The following is a 17181-nucleotide window of genomic DNA, read 5'->3' on the forward strand; positions in this document are numbered from 1 at the left end:
ATTATTTGAAATAAATTATTTGGACTAAAATCTTATTTTGTAAAATAATCTCGTCAGATGGCGCAAGTTCTTTTCACCATATGGTCTCATTTGTTTGTCTGTTGATAAGGTTTTGAAAATTTTCAATTTCATTTTCGGTTGCAAATCCTGGAACCAAATTGAAAAAAGCAAATATAGCAATGTTATCATCAAGGTTATTGTTGGGACGTTTTATTCGTTCAACAATGATAATTGGAAATGAATTTCATCATCTTGCTCCTGCTGTATCATCATTTCATCAAATTATCCATCATCCACCGCCAATGATAACAATACCAATACGATCATTAGCGAAAGGAAAAGATCGTATCCGAGAGAAAAATCGAACCGATCGACCAAAAGTAGTGTTGACTGATGATGAAATGGAACAAGTTTTGCAATATGATGAACTTCGGTCGCAAATCGATGAAATCATTGATGAATTTAAAAATGATTTGAAATTAAATTTCAATATTAAACTCAACCCACGTGTGATTGAAAGGTTAGTAGTAATGTGGTGATTTTCTAATTGATTGATTATTTGTCTCGTTCTAAAAATATAGTTTGGAAATATGCTATGAAGGAATGCGAGTTACATTGGGTGATATTGTCAATATTGTCCGTAAACAAAATGATCTTATTATTAACCTATCGGCCACACCATCGGCTGTCAAACCAGCCTTGCTGGCTATTCAAGAATCAGGTCTGAACTTAAATCCACAACCAGATGGTAATGTAATCTATATACGAATGCCACGTATAACCACCGAGCATCGTCAACAATTGATCAAATCGGTTCGATTAGCCGGACAAAAAGTCAAAGACCAAATCAAAGATAGAAATTTGCATAAAAAATTTATGGAAAAGGATTTAAAACGATTGAGCAAAGATTTGGTGAATGATGCTCAAGCTAATTTAAATTATTTTATTCGAAATAAGTGTGCCGAAATCGACGAAATTGTACGACACAAAGAAGAATCATTAACCGGATGATATTATTATAATGTTTATTATCAATTTTTAGTGCAAAAATTAATTAAAAAATGACTTTATTTTTAAAAATATTACACAAGTTTGATCCATTCTATAAAACATGTAGATTGTCACAGGATTTTGATTTTGACATGACTGCTTTGCGTAGAATTCGTTTCAAAAAACTTTCACGTCGTTTCAATCCTCCAGATGATGATGACTTGTCATTGCCAATACGCATCGAATCGACTTGTTGATGATGAAAATGAACATTATCATCATCAACATGATCACCATTGTAATGGTTATTATTAAGTGCTTCATTCTCATCATGTTTCATTTCTGATGTTGACAGTGAGAAAAAAGCAAAAACAACATTGGATTAAGTCCAAGAAAAAAGTTGAAAAAGTCAATTACCTAGTTTTGGATATTGATTTAGATGAGGATGATGATGATGATTGTTGAATAGTTGTCCATTTTTGAGGGTGATTTGCGCACCAATACCTTGCAATAATGTATGAATATTATGTGATATAGTACAGCTTATCTCAATATATTTACAATCATTTTCGGTTGCTAATTTTTTGGCCTCTGTTGTCGATTAGAGAATTGATTAGATTCGATTAGCAAACATGTTCAATTCATTCGTTTACCTTTACGATTAACACATCTAGATCGTTCAAGATCACATTTATTGGCAACAATTATTATGATTTTATTTTCAACATCATCCCAATGTTGTATATCGATCAATGCCTTCCTCACATAGTTAAACGATTCTCTAAAAGCAAATATTGATAAATTTATTTCAACAAAATATTATTTACAAACCTGTCATTCACGCTGAACATAATTAGATAAACATCAGGTTGATAATCGATTATGATTGATGAATTTTGTTGTCCATGATAGATATTGTCATTATATTCGAGCATTGAATCCATTTCCACAAAATGTATGAATAAATTTCCATCATCATTCATTTCGTTACAATTGGCCGGATTAAACCAACATGTTTGCTGTAGATGTTGACGAAACTGTTTAGTCAATGATGATTTGCCGACATTTGGATAGCCAATCATAATGATGCGATGAATTCGTTTGCGATTACAACTATTATTGAGATATAATGGGGGATAATTTTGTTGTTTGATTATATAAAAACGATGTTGTTGCCTATTATTATGTTTTGTTGATTTGTAATGTTTTTTATCATTCACATGTTGACTATCATCGTCGTTTATAGTTTGATCATTCGTCATTGATGCTTTCCCATTATTAATAGACATGTTCGAGCACGAGGTGTACGATGATGTAAGTTTATTATTTAGCAGCATTGAATTTTGATTATAAAAATGTTCATCACTGTCGTCACTGTGGTCATTGTCATCACTGTGATCTTTACTATCACCATAAACATCTTGATCACCATCGAAATTGACATTATAGCCATTAGTGAATTTATTATTATTCAATTGTTGGGGACGACCACAATTCAAAAAGATGGACTGAATTTCATGTAAATCATTGAAGCCATTATAAGTAGCTGGGGCTGTGGTAATACTATTATTGCTGCTACTATGATGATTATTCTGCGATTGAAGTGATAGAAGGCTCATTTGTTGATAAAGATTATTATCAAATAAACCGATCGAACCGGAGGAACTTTTCAAACTAATACTATTACCGGAACTAAAACTACCACTACGTAGTTGATCATTATTATTATCGATATTGAATGATTGGGTTCGTTTTGCCCGATGGTGGTGATTATTATGGATTTTGTTATTGGCTTCTTTTGTTGATTTTGATTTTTTCCATTTGGAAATTGTTGGCTGTTGTTTGTTTGCGGGATATAATGATATATTGCTTGTTCGTGTTAGTTGTTTAGCAGCATTATTTGATAAATTAGCGTCATGATGGTCCTGATAATGATGACCATTGATAATTTTATTGCTATTGATTGGGTGATTCCGCATGATTAATTGCTGTTGTTGTTGTTGTTGTTGTTTTGATTGATTGATCAATGAACGATTCATTCCATTCCAACACTTAGTATCATGCAGTGATTTTGAACGTCGTATAGCCGATGATGATTGAGATGTTTTTTTCAAATTTTTGATGGAACATTTTCTTGTCGGTGATATTATTGGATGGTCATCGCCATTACCATCATGATATGCAGGTTCAACTTTTAGATTAGCTCGTGATTCCATTGTTTTTTGTAGCCAAATAAACCAAATAAAATTTACTTCTTTTTCAAACAAACATCTGGCTAATCGAATCAAACTTTGAACGAAATCAAATAAAAAATAATGAAACGAAAATTTATCTTTGAAAACAGTTTTTATATTTTCAGAAAAAACAACAACCAAAATGTTTGTTTAATTTGATTGGTGTGTGTGTTTATAAACATCTTTAAAAAGAGAGAATTTTCCGCCTTCTCCTCCGCCATCACCATCTTCGTTTGTGTTTTGTTCTCGTCAATCACTTGTTGGATGTGTGTAATGAATCGGGAAAAAAGGCAAAAATAAAAATTCATTCACATTTCCAAAGAATCAAAAACAAACATTCAAAGCGCAAAACCCCAAACAATTCACAGCAGAAGAAAAACAATTGCCTAATGTTTCAACTAATAATGATAATAATTTTTGAATAATCAATTTTCCTTACATCACAACATTAGACAACAGAAAAACCGGAATCGTATTTGGCAAATCAAGAAAAAAGAAACCATTTTTCTTCTTCTTTCCAAATTCTTCATCGTTTGTTGAACGCTTTGCTGTGTGTCTCACAAACAGCCCGATCTATTGTTTGTCTGTAATACGAACGAACAAACAACAAGGAAGCGATTAAGTTACTTCCTTATTTTACTTTGCTCAATATTATTCTGTTAGCCCAAAACCAGAAGACAAACCAAAATTCTTTATGAAAACAAATTAAATTTATTAAAATAATGAACTTTCTATCATCATTTCTTTGATGGTGTGCTTGAACTTTTCAACATTATCATCAACACACACTCAGAGAAAGGCTATTGCTCGTATGATGATGATGATGAAAATAGAATGAAATAACGAGTAACCAAGAAAAAGAAATTCAATCTTTTTTGTCATTCTTTTTTCAATCTAATGATGGGTGTGCGATGATGATGATGGTGGTGGTTATATCACTTTTTTGTTGGTAATAATAATTCAGTAAATGAGGCCAAAATGATAGTTGTCATAAAAAGAAAACAAAATATAACTTTTGCTGTTGACTGTTGACTGTTGTAAAGTTTCTATTTTCAATTTTGTTTCTAAATGAAAATTGGCAAATTTTTATCATTTTGATGAGAATTTTTCGCTTCCTAAAAACCTACCAAAACATGAAAAAACAAAGTATGGCCATTGTGTTGTCTAAGGCTGTCTGTGTCTGCTTGTTTGATTCTGTGGCAATCATAAAGTGAATGAATCATATTTATAATTGCTTGTTTATATTGCAAATTATAATGTTATCACTATTTTTCCTGCTGGATTGTTATATGACAATCAGTATTCACTATTGATTGTTTTCAATTTTTCTCTCATTTAATGCGACCATTCACCATTTCCAGCAAAAACCATTCAAATAATATGTATGCAAGTTTTGATGATAGTTTGGTTGAGAAATTGGTATTTTTTTTCAAAAAAAACATCGTCATTATGATCATCATTGATTTTTCGGTTTATTTTTTGTTGGCAACAATTCAAACAGATTGATTGAACATGAATAGGAAAAAACGACGACGAATTAGAAGGATAAATTTAAACATTCAAATCTTAGTGTGCCCTTTTTATGTTTTGATATGCTGAATGCTTAAAAATAGTGTATGATTGGATGATGAATCATAATCTTTAACTTCTCTACTCGATTGACGTCAGCCAGTGTAGGTTTATAATTATCGATTTGAAAATCAAAACCCAAAATGAATCCAATTTCTATCGATTATCATTTGGTTTTTTTGGCTCTTATTCATCTTGTAGAATAATTAGAACACCCAAGCACACACACAAACATTTGTTTTGATTTTGGGAAATTCAAGAAAAACAAATCAAAATAAAAGTAATTTAATGAGGAAAAATCATTCTTTGTTTGGGATGTTTTTGATTTTTCTCATATTGAAATTTGGTTACATTTAATTTACAAGTGGTAATCATTTATACTTTGGCTAAAAAAACTTTAATCATTGTTATGGTTATGATGAAGGCGAGACAAATTTGGTTTTTCATTCATTCTTTCTCTGCTTCATTGCCTAAACATTTCGACAAAAGTTTTTTTTTGCCAACTAAAGAATTATGAATAGCATGTTTTGTGATTGACAAATTTTTTACATTTGCTTAGCAGAAAATTTCGAAATGATTTGCGGTTTTCGTTTGCATAAAAGGCTTTAATCATGAACTCTATTGGAATTTAAACATATTACATATATATAAATGAGACCCATATTGGCAAAGTATATGTATTCCAACATATAAATCTTGTTCGTTTTTGGCTTTCCACTTAATGATTATCATGCAATGCTGAATGTATAAGTATTCTTTGAAAAGGATGATGCTCATTCTCATAGAACGTGCTCTCAATTCTTGATTCTTTCATTGGCAATGGTTATCATTGAGTTAGTTAGATTTGCGTGCCTTTCTTTTACAAGATTATTCCAATAAAGCCTTGATTCTTGTTATTACGGTTAATATTAACGATTTCTTCGTGAATATTCTTTGTTACTGCTTATATTTTATAGATAGAATCATCATCATTTAGACAGGCCAGACGAACAACTAAAGAAAAAAAATTGATGCGTATTTGTTTCTGCTTTATCGATAGAGAACAACTTTGGAACTTTGATAAAAGAATTATGTTAAATGTTACGATAACCACGATGATTCATACGTCTTAATTGTTTGCTTGTTTCTTCCAGTACGTGTTTGACATAAAAGATTTCATTTTTCCTTTCTTCATTAGTCGTCATCGAGAAATTTTCGAGAAAAACAAGATTTGTTTTTGCTTCATTCTCATGTTATAAGGAATGAGAAAAATTAATAAACATGGAAAATTATCTACAAAAATTATTGATCAATCAACAAAATGAAAATATTCTGCGCGATGAACGTGATCAAATGATTAAACGACATGAACGGGAATTGGAAGAAATTGATGAACGTATGGCCCAATTGATTCGTCAACGTAATCAAATTATTGATGATATTCAAAATTTTTCCAAAAATACATCAAACATTCTTCTCAACAATGATAACCATAATAACGTGCATGATAAAGATTCGGGCCGAAAGCATAATAAATGCAAATTGATTAAATCCACTGATTCGGCATTCAGTAAGCCCATACGTTTAGATTCAAATAACAATCCAATCAATGAGGATAATGATTTTCCCAACAACAAAACGTCATCGCCACCAATTAAACAAACACCAACATTAAAATTATTCACAACACCACGCATACCAACATCCTCATCATCATCGAACATTATTTTAACAAAAATACCTGAATCACCGACGACTGTCCAAATTGAATCGATGTTGAATAAAGTTCGCAATAATGTTGCTATTGATCCATCCACATTGAATGAATGTATTGATTTGCTTTCAACCACTAATAAAAATAACCAGAAAAAAGAAAATAACAATGATTATCAATGCCAAACAGCCAAAGAGAAAGACAAAGGTAAAGTAATTAATAAATTGCTTTTGTGAAAAAATATAATCTTTTCTTTTTCGCTTAATTTAGTTGATCCACTTGCAAAGGTAACCGAATCCAAACAACCATCATCACCGAAACGCCGTTTCGAAACACCCGAAGAACGACGAAAACGTATTGAAAAGGTTTTATTTGAAACGCCTGGTAATAAAATGCAAAAAGGATCAATGTCAAAATCATTTTCATCGCTCAGCACTATTGATTTTTTGGGCAATAATAACCATCATCGTTCACAAAATCAATTACAAATTGGTAAACAATCACAACAGCAACGATCATCCAATTTAAGTTTGAATCGATATTCAAATCGCACAAAAGTGAGACGCAATCATTCATTATCCCCATTAAGATTCGGTTCGAAAAAAACTAAAAATACCAATAATGGTGGCGATGAACAATCCGAACCAACATCGCCAACAACATCGATAACGACGGCAGAAAACAGTCCAAAAGAAATAAGAAAATTTAAATCCGAACAGCAATTATTTTTCGATGAAAACTTAAGCATGGCCAGTTTCGATGATGATGGTGGTGGAAGTAGTCAAACAACCACAAGTCAGAATAATGATAATCTAAGTTTGGAAATGGATCCGGATAAATTGAGTCTCCAACAAATCGATGATGATAATGTCGGGGATAATGGCCAGGATGAACCGGAAGATCACTTATTGGCACCATCCAAAGTGGCAAAATCACAGGATGCATTTAAGCAGATATTTTTCCCGGTGGATGTACGAGAAAAACCGCTAATGTCAAAAGAGGAATTGAATAAAATTAAAAATAAAAAAACAATGGTCAAATCCAAATCGATTGGTTGGGCCGAACAGGCCGAGCGAAATTCCAATTGCAATGACCAAGCATTATCATTGAATGTAGATTATCTAAGTCATTTAAGACACAGTTCAGCATCACCTGTTGAACAAAAACTGAGAGAAAAGGAACTAAATAATCTAAATAATACCAAAAAATTTCGTTGCTATCAAGATTTCTGGGAAAATAAAACCAAAGAAATTCTGACGGATAAAAAAGATCGTTCGGAAATCAAACAACAACCACAACTGATGGATGCGAGCAAGACTCCAACTAATTGGTAAATTGTTTCATTTCATTTTGTTAATCATTTTTCAATTTATCCAATTCGCCAATAGGTCGAGCGCACTGCAGCCAAAGAAGGTGGCAACGAAAATTCCTGAATTGAAAAAATGTACGAAAATTAATGAAAATATTAATAAATCCATTAAACAACCGGTCATGGCAAATATCATGATTGATGGCAAAGAAAATCGCGCTACATATCGGCCACAATTCATAAGAATCATCGACACTAAAAAACATGCAACACAAACACTAACACAACATACTAATAATAATACTAATTCAAATAAATCAACAACCAAAACACAGGACAAATTATCAATACCCAATGATGAGTCACAAAAATCACCATCACCCAATAATTATTCCGATTCGGATAGCGAAAAATTGATTGAAAAATTGCGTTATTTTAAACAAGATATTCAAAGACAAAAAATGAAGCATCAAATGAAACAACAACAACAACTTGATAACATTACTAATCCAATGCCGGCTAAATCATTGGATCTACATTATATGAACAAACAACAACAGCAACCATCAATCGATTGTTTGGATCAACCAAAGTCAACCAATAATCAACGTAATAATCGTATCAAATTAACACGATCATATTCTCGCCAAGACTCTATTCAAACTAATGACAGTGATGACAAAGCATCACCACCAATCATAACACCGACTAAACAATCCAAAATCAATAACTGGCCACAGCATCCAACTAATTCGTTATCGTTTGGTCATCATCCAAATCAATTGTCAGCTGAAATTAGAAGTACATATTTTTGAAAACAATAACAAAACACTATTTTTTTAATAAATTTCATTATTGTTCATTTCGTTGGCAATTTTTTTCTGTTTTGCTTTCAACCAAAATAAGACGAGAGTCGAGTTGAAAATGTTACAAAGTTGCCAAGACTAAAATTCTCTTTCGTTCGTCGCATTTCTTCACACTAGATGACGATAGGCTTGTTGAAAAAAATCTTGAAAACATTCGAATGACATCTTGTTCAATTTGATACGTCGTACTTTGATTTATTTGTCTCATGTTCAAGGAAACAACCACAAAGTTGTCATCATCATCTTGTTCGAAAGTTTCAAAGTTTTCAATCATCATTCACTCAACAATCATTTATGCGATCGATGTACTTTGATCGATGAACCCATTCTCTTGTTATTCTCTCCCTCAATGATCGTAATGGCTTTACAACCACACACCCACCCACACACACTATATATTCTGCTGTTGGCATTTTGGGCCATTGACACTTGATGATGATGATAATGTTTCTGCGTGCTAGCTCATTATAGCTCATTTTCATTTTCATCATGATTCAATGATGAAACTGTCTATACTGGTTACTAACCAAATAAGTCTATTCAATTCATTGCAAAATGGTCAAGCGAAAATTGAATTTTGATGATCAGAAAAAAATTGATATTGATATTGATGACTAATTAAAAATGCTACACCATCATTTAGATACAATGACACAAACTAATTTATACAAATTGGTCTTTCTAAAAGGTTTACTGTACTTTGTTTGACAATAACGATGATGATGAACTTGTGATCTGAATGCTTTCCTAAGAATTTATATTTTTTTCTTTTATCAGAGAAAACTTGAATCATGAATCATCCTGGTGATGATCACATGATGCGTGAAAGATTCTCAATGTCTAACGATGATAACGATGATGCGTATTGTACGACAAGTTGAACAACAACAAAAAGCACGCATTTAGATTTATTCCATGTGAGCGATTCTTTGAAATTAAACGCACATACACATACATTAACCACATTAACAATTGGAATTTATTCTCATTGTTTTTACTTTTTTACTCCTATAAAAATCTTTCAATTTTTTACATTTTATCCATTTGAGAAACTTAAAAAAAAATTAATTGACAACAAATTCAATGTGATGTGTGCCTTGGTTAGTATAAATTGATCGACCATTTGTTGCTATTACATCATTAAAGAACATCATAAAAGAATTTGTTTAACATTTCAATTTTTTTCCTGGCAAAAACAAAACAAGTAAGTAATTTTTTTCTCCATTCCAAAAACAATGTAAACAAAATTGAATTTGGAATTCTCGATGCAACCGCAACAACAATTGTTGATTGTCATTGAAAAAATTCTTGCAAATTTTATTCAATAAAAAAACGAAAATTTTGTTTTCTTTTCCCGAAAACAAAATTTGTTTCAGACAATTTTTTTTGAAAATACCACATTCAATCGTAAGTGTGTGGTGTGTTCATCATCAATTTTTTCTGGTAATTTAGACAAAAAATTGACATTTTCAAATGGATTTTCTTATGCGCATCAACCGAATTCTAATTTCGCAATATTATAATTCTGTTGAAAATTAAAACATGACAAAACAAACATATTATTACGCCATAATGTCATATGATAATTATGATTCTTTTTTTTGGTCACATCATATTGCCAGAATATTGCGTTATGTTTCTAAGCTTCCTATTGAATGTATATAATTCCTGATGCTAATATTAGAATCATATAGTTGAACAAATCAAGCAACCAAACAAAGTTCATTTGAGTAGATCTTTTGTTGCCTTTCAGCTTTGAATGTCAGTGCCAAATCTTCAGTCATACCCTTCAGTCATAATGATAATGATGATGATACTAATAGAATCAAGTGCCAAATATTCAATATGTTTCTACAGTTTTTTTTGTTCAACATTCTTCGTTTTCTTTTTTGTTATTGAAAAACTTGCTTCCTATTTGAATAAACATCTTTTTTGTGAATGCTAGTGGTATATGGATTGGAGATGGAAAAGAATCAAAGACATGTAATTTTTTGTTTAAACTAACCAACCACCCATCCACCCCCAGCATGTTTAATGTTTTGATTTTTTTTCTTATTCTCCGTCTTTTTTCAATGACTGACTTATATGTTTCAAATTCAGTTGTTTTTTGTTTGTTTGTTTACAATGTAAAGAATCGGATGGATTCATGCGCATCATTTTTTTCACAAAAAAATATTCATTCGAATAACATATATGATGAGATGTGTGTGTGTATATATAGTGTGAGAATGAATTTCAAACAAAATTCAAATCAAACTTGAATTTTTTGTTTTGTTTTTCGTTGTTTACCATTAGTTTAAAGTCAAACAATTCTTGGCAATACAAACCATTTAGGAATTGTTTTAATTTTTTCTGTTTCATTTCGATTTGAATTTGGAATCAATATTTCTGAATTGTGTTTTTGTTTGATTGATTTGATTAGTTTGTTTGATTGATTAAAAGATGCCATCCAGAATGGATAATAATAATGGTGATAACATTAACATACCATTAATGCCTTCATTACAACGATTACAACGTGAATTGGCTGACTCAATTATACGACAGGCACCATTAGATGAGATAAGAATTCTATTGGCATGTGGAGCTAAAGTAAACGAACCAGTTACACAAGGTATGTTATTATTATTACGCATTATGCATTTATTCATTTATTTGTTCAAAAAAGGTTTGCGTCCACTCCATTATGCCACCTATCAACGATACGAAAAAGCTGTGAATCTCTTATTGGTTAGAGGTTGTGATGTTGATGCAATGGATGATGTTGGCTATACTGCCTTACATTTATCGGCTGAACGTGGTTATAATGAATTGATGAATCTATTGATTGAACATGGTGCACGTATTAAATTCACTGAACTTCGTCCAGATGATAAAGTTTGTTTAGAAATTTATTTATTTATTTTACATACAATTCATATCCAAACTAATTCTAGGCTTTGGGCAATCCACCGCGTGCGACCATTGCTGATGAACCATTACGATTGGCGATTAAGAATGGTCATTTAGAATGTGCAGAAATTTTGCTCAAAAATGGAGCCGATCCAAATGCAAGATATTTTCTTGGATCAGAAATTAATCTAATTTCTCCATTGAATGTGATGTGTTTGGAAATGCTACTTAAATATGGTGCCATACCAGATTCAAGAGATCGTTCCGGTTTAACACCATTGATGAAAGCATGTCGTCATCCACAAGGTTATGCTGCGGCTAAAATTCTCATCTATCATGGTGCTGATGTGAATGCCATAACATCGGGTATTTAAAATAATAGAATAATGTTGTCAATGTAACTGATTAGTTTTGTTGTGTTTTGTGAATAGAACGGCATGATTATCGAAGTGTATTACATTATGCGGTATTAAGTAATAACATTGATATTGTGAGATTATTATTACATCATGGAGCAAATGCTCGTTATATATTTCCAACGGCTACAGCACAAAAACCAACCCCATTAGATTTTGCATTACTTAGTGGTAATGTTGAAATGGTTAAATTACTGATCGATGCCGGTGCTGATGTAAGTGTTGGATATTTGCATCAAAAACAAGCAAAATTCTAATTAAATTTTCCATTAAATTCAACAAACAAAGGTTAATGTTGGTTCACCAATTATTGGACGACCATTACACATTGTACTTTCGGAAAAAGTGAATATACTTACTTTTCCAACCAAAATTGAAATGTTTAATATGTTTCGTGTTTTTGTCAGGCTCCAAACAAAGCCGAATTGATTGATCTTTTATTGGAAGCTGGTGCCGATCCAAATGCCATCACTAATGATGCACGTGGTCCGCTGTTAAAACCACCGATTGGGGAATATTTTAATGCCAATGAACCGCCACAGGCATTTATCGTTCGAAAACTATTGAAATATGGTGCTAAAATTGTCATTAAAGTAAGTATAAATTGCATTTAATAATATTGATCAAATTATTGTTTGTTTGCTGGGAAAGGCTCAAGTGCATGATCGAATCGGTATATTGAAAGTGATTAATCGTTTGGATCTTGAACGTGATAAAGAAGTTATTAATTTGGTACTTGAAGCTGCCGATGCATTCAATGTTGCCGGCATAAAACGTTGTTCATTATTAAATGAACGTCTTCGTGAACGTATTCTGCAGACAGCGACAAAACCACAACCACTATTACATCTATGTCGGCAATATATACGGAAAATATTGTATGAAATATCTATCCAAGCACAATCTAATATGATGCTAAAAGCCCGTTCCATTCAATGTCCATTGTATGTGAATCGCACCATCAATGAAATAGATGATTTGAGTGATATCGAATTGGAACGATTAAATCGTATGACAATCGACGAAATTGAAGATGCATTCATAACCGGTGGTAATGGTGATCCTGAACGATTAAAATTATTGACTATTTTATTACGACGACAATCAATCAAGCCATCACCTGTAGCATCATTAGCCGGTACACAGGTTATTGAGCGTATCGAAAATCTATTACTACCGGATATTCTAAAACGTTATCTTAATTATGAGATCTCATTCACAAGTATACATGAATTGATGGCTGCTTGCTGACCATTTCGATCTATTTGAATGGTTTTTCTCTTTTCATCCTTATTACCATCTTCATCGTCCTCATCATCATCAACATTTATCATGATTTATCAGACACCATCACTCTCATTTTTTTATGATGATAATGGTAGTCTGCATATTACTTCTGACTGTCTACAATAATGTGACTGTGATTTTTTATATAGATCCATTTCAAAAACAATCAAAACAATAACATTGATCATTTAATAATTGATCATTTTTTGCTTTTTTTTGATAATTTGATATGTAAAACTTTGCTATTTTAAAAAACAGATTACCAACTGAATAAAGAAACTGATGAATTTGAATCAAATTTGATTATAAATCATTTTAAGTAATGAAAAAAACAAAATTAATTTATTAAAATCTATTAAATTTCATCAATCACCATCATGATCATGATTCAATTGATTTTCGTTCTGTTTTGATAGATTTCACCTAAGGCCCAAATTCAACTTAGACAACAACTAGAAAAAACAAGCAATAAAAACTCTGTTTATGAATAAATTAATTAAAATAGATTTGGATAATCAATCTGGGGTTTTGGTTTGAGTTTTGCTATTGAAATGTTGATTAATATTGGTAATCAATTGTTCGAGAGTAATCTGATCAGTTTGCAATTGATCCAATTGTTTTAATAAGTCATAGACAATTTTCGATGACACCCGCGAATCATTTTGATAATCCTCATGTCCAATGACAAAACGTCTGATTAGCTGTGCAGCTGTCGGTAATTCCCCTTTTGCACGACGGGATATAAGACGTAGATAAAGATTTAACGTGCAACGTGTTTCAGCATCGATCTCAACACTATCCAGATAGAAATTCAATAATGGTATAAGACCAGGGAAACCACCATCATGTATGCCATCATCGTTAACATCGATATCGGTGCCATTAATGATTTCATCAATAGTCAATTGAACACAACAGGTTTCAATATTTTTTGCTGATCGATCCGAACAAGAGGCAAAACAATGTGATAACTGTTTCGAAGCCCGACAACGTCGTACGCGCAAATGTTCACGAATATTCTGTGGAAACGAAATATTACGTCGAAACCAGAATCGTTTATGTTTTAATGCGTCACGTTCTTGAGCCACTTTCATATTCTCTTCAACCTGAATATACAATGTATGTAGCGTATTATAAACAATAAAATGACACTTACTTTGGACATTGGTATCAACAGATTCAAATTGAATGATAATATCAATCGAGTGAGCAATACCACAAATATAACTAATGCAGCATTTTCTCTATCCGTCAATTGTAATTCCATTGGACGAAATTCAACACGCCAACCTATTTCCGGCTGACTTAATGGCGGCGGTTTGAAACGCATTGTCTGCCAATTTGTTGATTGAATGTTCTGAAATGGAAAAAGTGAGAACAAGTCAAAATTGTTAATGTTGAAGATCGAACCTCGAAATGATCACTTTCTTTAGTATCATCGATGTCTAATTTTTCTTTAAATATAACCAATGGATCACGGATAAAGAGATGAGCGATATGTTTGGCTATTGATGATGGTATTTGATTATCAATCATTTGTTGATAATAACGTTCATCATAAACAACATCTATATCATTATAATCAACATTTTGCCGACTAATATAAAGATCAATCGAATCGAATCGGGATTTAGGTATGCGACGACATGATTTTCCCGTTATTTCAGCTTCAGTACGATCGTCGACTGATTGAGCAATCACCGACCATCGACAATCAATATCGGATAAAAAGCCACGAAATATCGGTGATGCAGCTGATAATGCCATCATAATTGGACATAATGGTGCTAATTGATCATAAAGGCAGCATGCTTCATCAATATTTGACGCTTGAAATGTAACCTGTAAACAACAGCATCCCATACCGAAACCCATAGCATCCATATAGATATGATCGTCTTTACGAAAAATACGTTCACGTTCACGGGCAATTTCTTCATATTTTTCCTTTTCTTCATCATCAATACTAGTGGGGTCGATATTTAATGAATCAACAAAATTTTCTCGAAATGGACTAGAAGTATTTTGGTCCCTAAAAATAGGCAGATAAATATCAACATTACGTCCACGACGTTCGCGTATATTATTGGCTAATGTACGAAATCTGGGATGACCAGTGTAGATAGCTTTGAAAAAAACAAACAAAAACATTAACATTTGCCCTGATTAATCAACATTAACAATACCTTCATCGGGAAAAAATAAACTACGACTATAACCATATGTCGGGTGTACAAATGAACTTGGCTCACAAAAATCGAATGTACCTAATGAAGGAAATGGACTTATCGATAGTATTGTTTCATTTTCATTCAATAGATCAATAACTTGTTTACGTCTTAGACGCATATTTGCTTCAATTACATTGACAAAAGAAAATGGTGTACTTGATGAAGATGATGATGATGATGATGATGTCAACTTATTATTATTATCCATCATCGATGCATCATCTTCAACATTTTTATCATCATCCTCAGCATTATAGTTGTGCTCATTCATCATATTGATATTATCATTATTGGATGCTGAATATGAATCTTGTTGTTGATCATGATTAGCCGTCATTAGATATTGTTCTAATGGTGTTGGATTCATACTATATGGCTGTCCGGGGGTACCTTCAACCATATAGGCACCAAATTCTGGTCTCCATAAACTAACGCAATCTTGGCCATTTTCTTCGGGCTCTTGAAGAATTTTCAACAATTCGATGGCACGATTTGATACACGTACTTTTTTGGATTGATCATCAAATTTGAGTATCATATATTCAATCTAAACAACAAATTTAAGCATTCCAATTTAGCATTGCAAACAATCCTTCACTTACCTCATCGCCGAATTTCAACACTTCACTAGTTTTTGTTTTACACAAATTATAAAGATTAATAAATTGTTTGATACCATGCTCGCGAATATATTCCGCATAGGATTTTGTTTCCGGCCATGATAATGGTTCGCCAACGGACAATAGTCCCATTATTTTATCGATTTTATTTTATAAAAATTCAATCAAAACAAGTTTTTCAAATGATTCCAAAATTCAAATACACCACTACCACAACCAGCAGCAATGATTCTATCAATATCATTAAGAAGAATTCTTGAAGGAAAAACAAGATGATGATATTACAATTGATTGAATCTTTCTTACTCTAACAAATTTATATCATACACACTATACAATCATAAATCAAACAGATAAAATTGACTCAAAAAAACGATTAGCATAATCAAATCGATAAGGCAGTCAAACTAAACATACTAAACGGAAAAAACAGGTTTTCTTGTCTAGCTTTAAATATTCAGTATCAATCAGTCACTTTTTCAATTCAATCGATCCAATGATAAATGAATGTTGATAAGATTGTCATTTCAATCAAAATCAAAATCAAATTGAAACGAAAAATTATCACATGAAACAAATCTCACACACAAGTCGAATGAAATTCAATACAATCATCTTCTTTTGTGAAAATTAACAAAAAATCAGATTCAATCAATGTTATTGATGATGATGATGATGATGATGATCGATCAATGATTGATGAATCAAATTCAATTCAATGTGTTTGTTTATCAAAAATCAGTTATTATTATGATTACATTCACACATTGATCCTTTTCGATGAAGATGATGATCCATAAGATTTGAATTTTAATATTGACAATCATTCAATGGTAGTGCGTGTACGCCCACACACACACACCCAGACCCACTGACAATAAATAAAAATGATAATAATAAAAAATTCCAAGAAACAAAATCATATATATAGATTTACCATATATAAACACATAGACGACGAGTCAAAGATTTTTATTTTGTCATCCAACGCCGGCGCAATGCATGATAACAACATATATTCGGAATCCAAACATTTTCATTTGTTTCATACCTCATTGAGAGATAGAATAAAAC

The 17181-nt window shown here is 31.8% G+C and overlaps 5 protein-coding genes across 12 annotated transcripts; 3 read left to right on the plus strand and 2 right to left on the minus strand.

Moving 5' to 3' along the window:
- Nucleotides 1-61: 61 nt before the first annotated feature.
- On the plus strand, nt 62-1082 carry mRRF1 (mitochondrial ribosome recycling factor 1). Its single transcript, XM_027349403.2, has 2 exons — nt 62-520; nt 582-1082. Exons 1-2 carry the CDS (start codon nt 180-182, stop codon nt 1009-1011), a joined length of 771 nt encoding a protein of 256 aa, XP_027205204.1. The 5' UTR covers nt 62-179; the 3' UTR covers nt 1012-1082.
- Nucleotides 1051-4510, minus strand: LOC113798815 (uncharacterized). 3 transcript variants are annotated; one of them, XM_027349402.2, is made up of 6 exons: nt 4352-4510; nt 1822-3279; nt 1644-1771; nt 1552-1581; nt 1408-1494; nt 1051-1332 (listed from the first exon to the last, which is right to left on the minus strand). In XM_027349402.2, exons 1-6 carry the CDS (start codon nt 4429-4431, stop codon nt 1103-1105), a joined length of 2013 nt encoding a protein of 670 aa, XP_027205203.2. In that variant the 5' UTR covers nt 4432-4510; the 3' UTR covers nt 1051-1102. The 3 variants fall into 3 exon arrangements, with proteins under 3 accessions (XP_027205203.2, XP_075678583.1, XP_027205202.2); XM_075822468.1 differs by adding an exon at nt 3664-4288 and having other exon boundaries at nt 1408-1581; nt 4352-4497; XM_027349401.2 differs by having other exon boundaries at nt 1408-1581; nt 4352-4501.
- Nucleotides 4511-5729: 1219 nt separating this feature from the next.
- On the plus strand, nt 5730-8657 carry LOC113798828 (uncharacterized). Its single transcript, XM_027349417.2, has 3 exons — nt 5730-6693; nt 6757-7816; nt 7875-8657. Exons 1-3 carry the CDS (start codon nt 6054-6056, stop codon nt 8608-8610), a joined length of 2436 nt encoding a protein of 811 aa, XP_027205218.2. The 5' UTR covers nt 5730-6053; the 3' UTR covers nt 8611-8657.
- Nucleotides 8658-8869: 212 nt separating this feature from the next.
- On the plus strand, nt 8870-13634 carry LOC113798829 (uncharacterized). 5 transcript variants are annotated; one of them, XM_075822486.1, is made up of 8 exons: nt 10609-10644; nt 11104-11275; nt 11330-11538; nt 11598-11919; nt 11985-12184; nt 12258-12314; nt 12377-12562; nt 12621-13634. In XM_075822486.1, the coding sequence occupies exons 1-8, from the start codon at nt 10624-10626 to the stop codon at nt 13218-13220; spliced, it is 1767 nt and encodes a 588-aa protein (XP_075678601.1). In that variant the 5' UTR covers nt 10609-10623; the 3' UTR covers nt 13221-13634. The 5 variants fall into 5 exon arrangements, with proteins under 5 accessions (XP_075678600.1, XP_075678599.1, XP_027205219.2 ...); XM_075822485.1 differs by lacking the exon at nt 10609-10644 and adding an exon at nt 8870-9016 and having other exon boundaries at nt 11104-11538; XM_075822484.1 differs by lacking the exon at nt 10609-10644 and adding an exon at nt 9735-9761 and having other exon boundaries at nt 11104-11538.
- Nucleotides 13570-17162, minus strand: Gclc (glutamate--cysteine ligase). Of its 2 annotated transcripts, XM_075822482.1 has the most exons (6): nt 17045-17162; nt 16090-16978; nt 15443-16034; nt 14667-15382; nt 14413-14613; nt 13570-14362 (listed from the first exon to the last, which is right to left on the minus strand). In XM_075822482.1, exons 2-6 carry the CDS (start codon nt 16237-16239, stop codon nt 13772-13774), a joined length of 2250 nt encoding a protein of 749 aa, XP_075678597.1. In that variant the 5' UTR covers nt 16240-16978; nt 17045-17162; the 3' UTR covers nt 13570-13771. The 2 variants fall into 2 exon arrangements, with proteins under 2 accessions (XP_075678597.1, XP_027205222.1); XM_027349421.2 differs by lacking the exon at nt 17045-17162 and having other exon boundaries at nt 16090-17023.
- Nucleotides 17163-17181: the final 19 nt, after the last annotated feature.

Source organism: Dermatophagoides pteronyssinus, unplaced genomic scaffold (assembly GCF_027571235.1).
Source record: "Dermatophagoides pteronyssinus isolate colony J.1.1.1.1 unplaced genomic scaffold, Derpt_VIB-CSIC_2022.12 sq0017, whole genome shotgun sequence".
In the NCBI taxonomy this organism is placed as follows: domain Eukaryota; kingdom Metazoa; phylum Arthropoda; class Arachnida; order Sarcoptiformes; family Pyroglyphidae; genus Dermatophagoides; species Dermatophagoides pteronyssinus.

Excerpts from the sequence above, each read along its gene's own strand:
- Gclc (XM_075822482.1), bottom strand. The coding sequence starts at position 16,239 with ATGGGACTATTGTCCGTTGGCGAACCATTATCATGGCCGGAAACAAAA. Across the intron at positions 16,035-16,089 it reads TGTTGAAATTCGGCGATGAG|ATTGAATATATGATACTCAA; the intron begins GTAAGTGAAGGA and ends TTTGTTGTTTAG. Across the intron at positions 15,383-15,442 it reads TTTATTTTTTCCCGATGAAG|CTATCTACACTGGTCATCCC; the intron begins GTATTGTTAATG and ends TTTTTTTCAAAG.
- mRRF1 (XM_027349403.2), top strand. The coding sequence starts at position 180 with ATGTTATCATCAAGGTTATTGTTGGGACGTTTTATTCGTTCAACAATG. Across the intron at positions 521-581 it reads AACCCACGTGTGATTGAAAG|TTTGGAAATATGCTATGAAG; the intron begins GTTAGTAGTAAT and ends CTAAAAATATAG.
- LOC113798815 (XM_027349401.2), bottom strand. The coding sequence starts at position 4,431 with ATGATTGCCACAGAATCAAACAAGCAGACACAGACAGCCTTAGACAAC. Across the intron at positions 1,772-1,821 it reads ATGTTCAGCGTGAATGACAG|AGAATCGTTTAACTATGTGA; the intron begins GTTTGTAAATAA and ends ATTTGCTTTTAG. Across the intron at positions 1,333-1,407 it reads AAATCAATATCCAAAACTAG|AAATGAAACATGATGAGAAT; the intron begins GTAATTGACTTT and ends TGTCAACATCAG.
- LOC113798829 (XM_075822483.1), top strand. The coding sequence starts at position 10,624 with ATGGAAAAGAATCAAAGACAT. Across the intron at positions 11,539-11,597 it reads AACTTCGTCCAGATGATAAA|GCTTTGGGCAATCCACCGCG; the intron begins GTTTGTTTAGAA and ends AACTAATTCTAG. Across the intron at positions 12,185-12,257 it reads TGATCGATGCCGGTGCTGAT|GTTAATGTTGGTTCACCAAT; the intron begins GTAAGTGTTGGA and ends CAACAAACAAAG.
- LOC113798828 (XM_027349417.2), top strand. The coding sequence starts at position 6,054 with ATGGAAAATTATCTACAAAAATTATTGATCAATCAACAAAATGAAAAT. Across the intron at positions 6,694-6,756 it reads AGCCAAAGAGAAAGACAAAG|TTGATCCACTTGCAAAGGTA; the intron begins GTAAAGTAATTA and ends CGCTTAATTTAG. Across the intron at positions 7,817-7,874 it reads AGCAAGACTCCAACTAATTG|GTCGAGCGCACTGCAGCCAA; the intron begins GTAAATTGTTTC and ends ATTCGCCAATAG.